Source organism: Akebia trifoliata, chromosome 4 (assembly GCF_017979445.1).
Source record: "Akebia trifoliata isolate Shusen 1 chromosome 4, ASM1797944v1, whole genome shotgun sequence".
Taxonomy (NCBI): Eukaryota; Viridiplantae; Streptophyta; class Magnoliopsida; order Ranunculales; family Lardizabalaceae; genus Akebia; species Akebia trifoliata.
The window spans coordinates 8459841-8470424 of record NC_141378.1 but is presented as its reverse complement, the minus strand read 5'-3'; the positions used below and the strand labels follow the sequence as shown (position 1 = coordinate 8470424).

At 34.8% G+C, this 10584-nt stretch overlaps 1 protein-coding gene across 1 annotated transcript; it reads right to left on the bottom strand.

The window, feature by feature from the left end:
- Positions 1–1172: 1172 nt before the first annotated feature.
- On the bottom strand, positions 1173–7163 carry LOC147403518 (uncharacterized). Its single transcript, XM_086439111.1, has 3 exons — positions 7005–7163; positions 2982–3852; positions 1173–1621 (listed from the first exon to the last, which is right to left on the bottom strand). The coding sequence occupies exons 2-3, from the start codon at positions 3842–3844 to the stop codon at positions 1447–1449; spliced, it is 1038 nt and encodes a 345-aa protein (XP_086295237.1). The 5' UTR covers positions 3845–3852; positions 7005–7163; the 3' UTR covers positions 1173–1446.
- Positions 7164–10584: the final 3421 nt, after the last annotated feature.

The window sequence follows — 10584 nt, the reverse complement described above, 5'->3', positions numbered from 1 at the left end:
CATGGCTTATCTCTAATCTCAGGGAGGACTATCACAGCAACCCACCGCCATGGTCCCCCAATTAAATCATGAGAAAACCCAAGAGGAGAATCAAAACCGTGACGTGCGCCTAACCCACACTTCACATACTCACCCTTACCACTTAGGCAACCCATGGGTGGGTTAGTATGTTTATCTCTTGTAAACAAATAAGGGTCTCAAAAGAAAGTATGATGCCCACCTTTGTGCATTTATCTCTCGTAAACATATAAGGGAAGCAAAAAGAGTTTCTACCCAAACCATAAAATGTAAATGTGATGCCAACATACCTTTCTCCCAATTTCCAACTCTAATGCTACCAGTTTTTTTTTCCACAGAGACATTAATTAGTTTAATTGTGCAAGTGGGAATGATCGTTTGATTAATCACAACATGGGGATTGAAGTAGCTCATTATATAATGACGTACCTAACTTGGCCATGCATGCATCGAGGAGAGAATGGTCTGGATGTCCTCTTCTGTGGAAAGCTCTACCTGTACCTTAACTTGAAAATGTATTTGGGAGTATGAAGTGGTCGATAAAAGATGAGAACATGTTATGCCGAAATGCGGACAATGACGAAAACTTTTGGATGTAAATTATTGCATGTTTCATGTCCAGTGCACTCTGTTAGACAAAGGAAAAAAAAAAAAGGCTCTATATACATCCACTATGTTGTAATTCAGTGGAATTGGTTTCAATCTGTTTTATGGGGTGCAGAAAAGCCAAGAAGATATGGATGATAATTGGAGGTTATTCCTAAATTCATTAACAGGCTCTTCCGATTGTGCTTGGGAAAGGTTTTAGTCGCAAATTTTGTCTTATTTTGGTGCCCTGAATAGTAGTATTGGAAATTTGGCTACTTGAAAACTCAATGAAGACAAGATTTGTTCTACTGAGGTAGATATCCCTAAAATTTCAAATAATTGAGAGGAGCATGAGCTTCTCACACTAAAGAGGGCAAGCTGGACCATGGTGAGAGGAAGACTTTAAGAACCTTTCAATTCCTCTTCATTGGTAGGTGAGGCTCTAGTTGGATGTGAGGCTCTAGTTGATATCATTTCGACTAGCATTGATCATTGAAATTAAACCATGAAGGCACTTGCATTAATAATACAAGAGAGTGAATAGCATAGAGTAGAAGAGGTACAAATTAACAGAACAAACCAGAGAATAAAAGTATGCATAGAACCTTGTAGAAGTTACGTATCAACACAGCCGTAAAAACATTGTTAATTAAAACACTCACAAACCAGCCGACCAACCAGAGTAACAGTTATCGTTAGGTTTCAACATTGCTGTAAATTACATTGTGATCCAACATTTCTCGTTGCCACTCCTCTGATGAGTATAGGCCCACCAGTGGGTTCACCTCACCAGGAAGTCAAATGACGAAAGATGGTACAGTCATGGGATTATTTCAAGGACTAGATACCTGAAGCGTTGAGAGCCATTACTTTGCACTGTTCATTCATGGCTACCAGTTGGGCCTCTTTTTTGTCGAGCAGTGAACTTAACCTGACGTTTTCGGCCATAAGTTTCTGGACTTCAGTTTCTTTCTGCATCTTCTCACCCTCCAAACGAGTGGTCATAGCAACTAGCCTGCCTCCAAGAAACCCACATATAAAGTAAATCATCTAAAATTATCAAAGTTTCTGCAGAGACCAACTCAAAGGAATCGTACAATTCTACAAGATGATGTTTCTACAAACTATATTAATCTCAATTTTGTTATGCAGCACAATCTATGCCATACATGGGTGACATCATTACTAGATAAGTCTGGATGTAATTTATTTGAATGGGTGGGTGACTGAGATCCTGCTATGCGTATGGGGTTTGGAGAGAAACCCTAAATAGGAAGAAAAGTTCAATAAAGTTATTGGAATTAAGGTTGGAAGAATTCGATAATGGTGTGGCGAAACCCAATTGAGGTCTCAATTCCCTAATTTATTCTGAATATTGAATAAAAAGAACACTTGACCTAGAGTGTTGTGGAAATTTCACATCACAATCCTTTTTTTTTTTTTAAAGTAAACCCTTTTCAGTGATTTTCAAAAATTATTTGTTGTCTACTCAAATAGAGTAATACATGAAAAAGGTTTAATGAAAAACCAGAAAAAAAGGTAATGTGTGTGGTTATAAATCAACCTTATCTACCAAGACAAACAAAATATAAGCTCTGTTAAAAGAAACAAACCAAATACATGTTCTCCTATAGATCTCAGTCTAGAAGGAATGGAAAGCAGTGAATTCTGAACTAAAAGAACACATAGAAATGCAGATTCTAGATTGGAAAGGAATTCTTATTCAAGAGAAAAGAAAGAAAACATGAACCAATTCACAAGCAGATAAAAATCAATACAAAGGCTATGGCACAATGTGGTATTGTCAAGAATTTTCCCAGGAGAAGTTTTCAAAGAAAAAAGTCACAAAATAGCCAAAGAATTTTGTGAAGTGAACTACTCTTTTAGATAATTCTACATTACCACAAAACACATGAGAATAATTTTCAAAAGAAAAGTTTTTACAAAACCATATTTATTTTCCTGGGAAAATTTCCCTAGACAGGCCTCCATTGCATCATTCCAGTCACATCCAAGACTGAAATACCCCAGCCAAGACATTTCAAAATGGCAAAGACTCCAAATACCATATTAAGTTGACACTAACAAATGAATTTTCAATTACTTTGTGCACCTTTTCTGTGTTACTTCGAGCATCTAACACCTAGAAAGATTACCGGTGAAATAGGTGTCCTTACCCAAGTGTAACTAGATAGAAGACCAAGCGCATGACAATTGTATAATTAACAATATTAAAACAACGGATTGATAAATATGGGAGCAAAAAACATAATAAACGAGAAGCAAACCTCCTTGACAACGTAATGAGCACACAGAGCAAGTCTCCATCATAACAAAAAGAAGTATATAAAATAAGCAAAATCAAATATGCCGACCTTTCAAAAAGCCTCTCCATCGTTTGAAATTGCTTCTCGGATGAAACAAGTGTTTCCCTCACAGTGATGAGAGTACTAACATAGGATCTCAATGATTCAAAATCTTGCTTCACACGACAAAGCTCTTGTTCGTTTTCTGCAGCTCGTTGTCTTTGCCTAGATGTTTCTTCAACCATATCTTCCACTTTCTGCCGCATCTCATTCAGAATACAATTTGTGCCAAGCGCAAACCTTTCCATCTCCTCCACCTTTGCCGACAAACCCTCAATTTGTAGAGTCTTCTTTCTGATTTCTTCTGTACCTAAATATACCTTGTCTTTCTCTATCGCAGTTTCGGTCTCTGCAATAATAACCCTCTTAACAAGAACCTCCATTACATCTGTTACGATTCTTACAGACCTAAGTATTTCACCAATATAAGCTGTATCATGCTCATCAAAAGATCCATGTTTTTTGCTGATTCCCATCAATGATTCTTCGTCTGAACTACCAAATGAAGAGAGATCGACATCCTTTGACCAATCGGACAATGGCTTATCATTTTTGTCAACGAGCCCTACCCCTTCCCGATGTCTGATCCCACAAGAAGTATGGGCTAAATGCGGAATTGCCATTGTTCTTGCCTTTGATTTCAAGTAGGTAAGTAATGTTGCAGTAGTTTTGACCCTTCGCCAAAGTAATTCTAACTCCTTCTTTGCATCTTCTTCAGAGCCTTCAATACAAGCCTTTACTTCCATAAGTTTTGCTTGCAACTTATTAACTTGGGATTGGCCTCGTTTCATTTCCTCATAAGCAATGCTAGTTTGAATCAGCTGAGACTTCAGGGATGACAAATCAACATCTTCCTCCATTTCCTCCGACATTGCCTTTCCTATGTAACAGAGAGTTGTATTCAAGATAAAACTTTCAATGTTTGCACTGAGTAACCGGATATTAACTAAAACAACAAGATAAAGAATGAACGAAAAATAAGAGAGGAAAGGCCAAGGCATGAAAAGCTTGCACAGAAACTTAATATTTCTTGAATAATCTTTCTTTCCACATATATATGAACTAGGTCAAGGCATGAAAAACTTCTCAGGTATTTTATTCACAGAATTTGCTTGATTTGTTGGGTTTCCTCATGCCTAGTTCCTCACTATTTAAGCTGTTAAATGATGTGGCAACAACACTTGCATCTTCTAATTTTTCTATAATGGTATTTTATTCACAAAATCCTTTATGTACATCACACTTACTTTATTTTCTAGTGTTTTCCATTTAATAAGTCTTATTGAAATCTTTTGAAATTCAACTCTTAATCTTTCAAATTTTCATTGGTTAAATAGGTGTAGGATGGAAGAAAATAGATTTTGGTAACTATTAGGTTGTATTTGGGAAAAAACAGTGTTTGCTCACGCTCTCCTCAAATATGTAGTTACATGTAAATACTATACATATACTCTATACATGTGAAACAAAAGACTCCATTTGAATATGTAATTTAATAGTGGAATGATAATAATAACAATAACAACAATGATGAAGATGATAATAACAATAATAAAAATGATGACAACAACAACAACAACAACAACAACAACAATAATAATAATAATAATAATAATAATAACAACAACAGAGTTATTATATATATTAAAAATTAGTCATTGTGAAACCAGATCCTATGGGTTTACAAACCTATCGCCTCCACAGACATCAAAACACATGTAGAGTTAAGGGTATCATTTATTCTCCATTATCGTAACTACACTGTTATTGGTGTTGAAATTTGTTCCACAATGACTTGGTGATAATCAAATATTGCAGTTTCAGTAATCGGTTTGTTTTCAAAAACCAGCTCCCCAAGTAACCATGTGGCGAGCTTGTGGGAGAACTTGAGTTAAAGACTCCTTAGCCTCATGTTTGTTCTGTGTGAGAGTGTTTCTTTTACAAAACTCTTTACAATGTTTACTCCGACAACAACCAAGTAGAGAGACTTGGTGATGATTATAAACCCCCATTATTACTTAGATCTTAAGTCCTTCAGGGCTGAGTTGACTAGGTGAGGTGCTATGTATGTAGCACCAATCATGCTTGCTAGCACAAGGGTATTCACCCTTGTTCAAATCTATTATGCATATATGAGCAAATGCACGCATCTGGCATTAGAGAAACCTAGAAAGTTAAATCTAGATCTGTTCCCTTGGTACATCTAGATCTATTGTCTCGGTGCACATTGTATGATCAAGATTCATGTTAGAATGTGACAGATTTTTAAATCTGCTTCTAGCTAACCTGACGCAACCCTCCTACATTATTATTTTTATAAGTCAAAGATTCTTTATTAATAAGCACGGTCAAGGTGACCATACAAGAAAAACAAAAACAGGAAAAAGAAACACACAAAGCTTGACTCCACACAAAGCAACCCTCCAACATTATCTGGCTTGGGACCTGCACTGCAATGTTGTGTAAAGGGGACACTAGACTTAACAGTTAAGTCCTGAAGATTGAATTACCAGTAATCTTTTGCATTTTGTGGAATGCTCCTACCATCTTCAAGAAGAATTTTTGCGCCTCAAGATTTGGACTCGTGCTTTTATTTGGTTTTCAAGGTATTTATCGTGATTTATTGGAAGAAATATTGTTGTAAACTTTAAACTTCTGCTTATAAAAAGAAAACCCCACTTCTCAACTGCATGATGGTTTTGTTTGACAACATGCGATTAGGATACTTTCACTCTGAAACCAAAGTTGATGCAGACTGGAAATTCCCCAGTCCATGAACAGAATCCATCACGCAAGATTTTCAGGCCCTCAAAAAATTGCTCACTTCTATTACTCAACACCGTAAATATATATATATATATATAGATATAGGGTTGGGATCCATTGACGCCTAAGAATGACTTATGCAAAAAAACACATGATCCCAACCCTATAAACACAACATCCGATGGTTGAGATTTATGAGTATCTTGATAACAAAAATCTTAGAGATACTTATCCCAAGGATAAATCTCAACCATTGAATTTTGCATTTAAAGGGTTGGAATCGTGTGTTTTTTTCATGAGTTATTCTTAGGAGCCAAGGGATCCTGACCCATATATATATATATATATATATATATATTGATTTACAACTCTATTACAAGCACTCTACTTCTAGACTTCCTTGTCCAACTTATATTGAAAGTACACACTCCTACTTCAATTCATCAGCTTTTCTATCAGATAACCCTCTAATTGAATAAAAGAAAACCTTCATATATCCTAAGTACTTTATATAATTTCAACTACTATATAACCAAACAAATAGAACAAAGAGTTTGTCACTTCTTCTTGGTACCATTTGTGAATGAGTCACTCACATTGACTGATCCGATATCTGATATGACTTGTCTAATATTTTGAAAATATAGGCCACCAAGTTAACTAGATTTTGTAATTTTTTATATAAATAAATTCTAATGATTTAACTATATATTATCAAAATAGATATATGATGTGACTGAGCATCTTCTAATCCAGCTTAATATTCTAAAAAATAACAATAATAATAATAATTTAATATAAATATGTATTAGTAAATAATTTTAAACTGTGTTACATGGTTAATCTCGTCTAGTCAACTCGGTATTTTTTAGTGAACGAAACGAGACAGAATGCCGAGTTTTAAAACCTTAAGTTCCAAGGGAAAGTATAAACATGGTGTTTTAGCACATTTTAGTTACAGATTTCGGATTCATCCCATATTTTACATATGAAAAACTCTTCCAGCTCAAAAAACTTTTTTAATCCGAACTCCAGCGATCCAAAACAATCTCATTTGAACAAAAAAAAAAAAAGATCTAGATGCCCTAATTATTCATTAAAAAAAAAAAACAGATAAAGAGAGACCAATCTGATCATCCAGATTCAATAACTCATCCTGATCTCGAACAAACCCTAAAACTAGTAGTAATCGAAAACCAGAAAGAAATCGATTGTTTATGTTGATTTTCAGGAAATAGTGAAATCGGATTTCGATTGAGAGATTACCTTCGAATGAGAGAAATCTGAGGATTTTCGAAGGGTGTTGACTCCACAGAAACAATCGTTTGGTCCAACTCGCGCATTAACAAGACAGGAAAAATGTGACTACGAGAGATGGGGAACGGGGCAGGTGGTTCTTTGCTTTTTGAGGGTGATTTAGACAGACCCCTCCGTGCTTTGGTTAATATTAGAGAGGCCCTTCTGTTTTCAAACTGACGATATACCCCTTGAACTCAGTCTTCTTAAGAGACAAATAGCAAGTGACCAAAATACCCTTTCGTCAACTCTAACCAAACACACCCTCTAAGCCATGCCACATCGAAGATTCTCTTTCTTTTTACTTCAAACATGAATAATACTAAACTGATTCAATTGACATATAATGTGCACAGAACCATAGATTTTTTCTTTTTGAGTGTTGATTTTCTAACTCAATCTAAAAGAATAACTCAAAATCTCATTGATGTGGCATGTGCAAGACCAGTAAATTTTTTCCCTCGAGATACACAAGGGAAAAAAAATCCACAGTTCTTGCACATGCCACATCGTTGAGTTAAAAAATCATTGCGTATTTCAAGCAAAAAAAGAATATAAAAAAATATCTATGGTTGTATGCACATTCCACCTCAATTTGTGCTTAGGCCATGTCTTGATCTAAATTTGTGCTTTTCATTTTTCGATGGTATCGGAAAGCATGCCCTCTACATCGAATTGCTCATTCAATTTTGCAAGTCTTTCATATACAATTCATAACTAAGGTCTTCCATTTACATCCCCCCTATTTGTAAGTATGCAAAGCCTAGTACTTCATACTTTATGTGATGCCACATGAGAGATACTGCATCACTTTAGATGTGGATGTTGGAAATAAGAACATAAGGAACTAAGCTACCCAAAACAACAAGTAACAAGTGTGGATTCACGCATATATTATAGAAATTAGATTCTTCCTCATTATTCCTCTTGAGATGTCAATTCTGCCAACTATGATGGCCCTGCCCTGGTGAAGAGTGTTTTGCTGACCATTCAAGTTTGAATATAATATTGCAGAAAGGTCAATCTAGAAGGGTAGAGTCAAGAATAAAAAATAAGAAGATTAGAACTCATTCACAACAAACACAAGTCATAAGCGGTTAGTATGAAATGCAATCTACTTTATTTAATTTTTCCCATTTTTTCAACTTTCATTCAATGTAATTGATATACTACTACACCTATAGCAACTGACAACAGATGGCTCCTTGTTCATCCAAGCAGATGTTGAGTATATATTTTCCTGCACTCTTGGATGTGTCATACCCCACATAAACCCTGTGACCCTCTTATATTCATAGTTTGCTGGTTAAAAGCAGACCTGTGAAAATGTTCAATTTCAGCCAGGTTGAGTCTTCGAAAATGCATGAAATGTTTGTAGTTGAATCTATGTTATTTAAGATGTCAATTTTGTAGCTTATTTACTAATTATGATGTGTGATTATTAAGGGATCGTGTGGGTTAGTAAACCAAGCATCATAAAGTCCAATTGAGTTGAACATTTTTGTGGCATAACAGATATCTTCCATTAAATGGTGTTGGGTACCAAATAATTCCTAGAATTCATGGTTTCCCTCTTCAGCAACCTGGACCTTGGAGCACACAACTAATAACCCAGCTTCGTTATTTATTAACACAATAACACTAATCAAAATGTTCGATTATCACGTATACAATCAATTAATTAATGTCCCCTGATTATTATGTATGGATTGATCATGCCTATTGATAATACGGGGTCATATCATATTTCTGGGAGTGCCCAATCTAGACAGACAAGATTTATCGATGATCACTTATTAGCTATATTTAATGGTAAGAGCAGTGCATAATGCGACTACCATTGTGCAGGGAACTATTGGACGTATATCTTCACAAGCTTCAACAAATAAGCTAGACCTTCTTGAACCATCAAAATCATTTTATTGACAATTCCATTGTCGAGCGTTATTGGATATATGGTTGGGTGTTTTCTTTCCTTCCTTTTAATTTTTTGAGAATTTTTTTTTTTTATTTTATCTATTTTCATTTTATTTTGAATACTTCTTTTTCTCCCATCTATGCTATTTCTTATTATAGCAAATGAGACTGTATTGTATTGGTAAATTGTCAAATTAAAGCAAATGAGAGTGTTGTTTGGGACTTTTTCTTAATTTTTAAGATAAGTTTCATAAGACTTCTCATGGAAAAATAAACTTGAATACGAAAGATCTCCTTAACTATTTAAGACTTTATATTTCTTGCATTCTGTTACCAACATATTTGCTCTGCTTTTTTGTACTCCATTGCAGCTTTCTTTTCCATTTCAGGCTGTACATTTGCTTTATTATAAAGTCATTCCTATAAGATATAGTTGATATCTCTCATACTTCAACCACAACAATAACAACGATGAAGACTTATCTCAAAGAATGGGGTCAGCTAAACGAATCATTTTTCTCCCTTTTATTCAAAGGAATTCGATTCAAATCAGAACATAAAATCTACTCTTGAAACTCAATTTACTTTATTAACCCAAATGTGCATATTATTGTGAAAAATTGAAATAGCAAAGAGACAAAAATAAACACAGACACAAAGATTTACGTGATTTGGCAATGTGCCTACGTTCACAAAAGAGAACAAGAACAATCACTTTTTTCTCATATGTTTTACAGTCCTAGAAATCTCTAATTATAAAATCGAGAGTTACTAAAACATGTAAATCCGCCCCCTCCACCCACCCAATAGAATACAAGACATTTACACAACACATTGATTTGCAACAAATCAAAACTTGATTCATTTGTATTACGCCACTCCTCCAAAACCTGTCTTCCAAAATGAGAAGAAAAGGGAAGTGAGAGTACATTAGCTGTAGAAAGAGAAACCATACATTATTTATCAAAACTTGTTTGTATTCTTAGTAGCTCTTTCATACTAGCAATTGAATCTACATCAATGAGATCTCACTTTCATTATATCTTTACTCACTCTCTCTGCCCATCTATTTCGTTGACATTGAGATTTAGGGTATTTTCGAACTTTCAATCATAGGTACTCTTATTCACCGTTCAATGCGTCATATACAATTAAGAGGGAATGGAAAAAAGTCATGATCCAGTACGGTGTCTCATTCTTATAAATGGGAATTGTGTCTACATGGCACATATTGATAGGAGAATAAACACATTGGGCTGTGTGCAAGGCTTGATTAGGATCCCAAGGTGTTTTTATCTCCAATTAAAGCATCACACATAGACATTATTCCTATCATATAGGAACAAGACACCTTAATGGATCTTGAGTCAGAGGAAAATAGTCTAATCGTCATTGTCATTATATATAATAATAGTCAAACGGATAACTAGATTTAAAGGTACCCTTGATAAGACCGTGAGGTAAATTTTTTATAAATAATTTATCTCTTTGAATAATGAGATATAATGTCTCATCATATAAGATTAAATCTTTAAAATGACAAATAAGAAGTTCACTATCACAATTCGTGGGAATGCATCATAGTAACTGTTGGAAAACTTGGGTAAAGTAAAAGAGGTGAAAAATGATATTT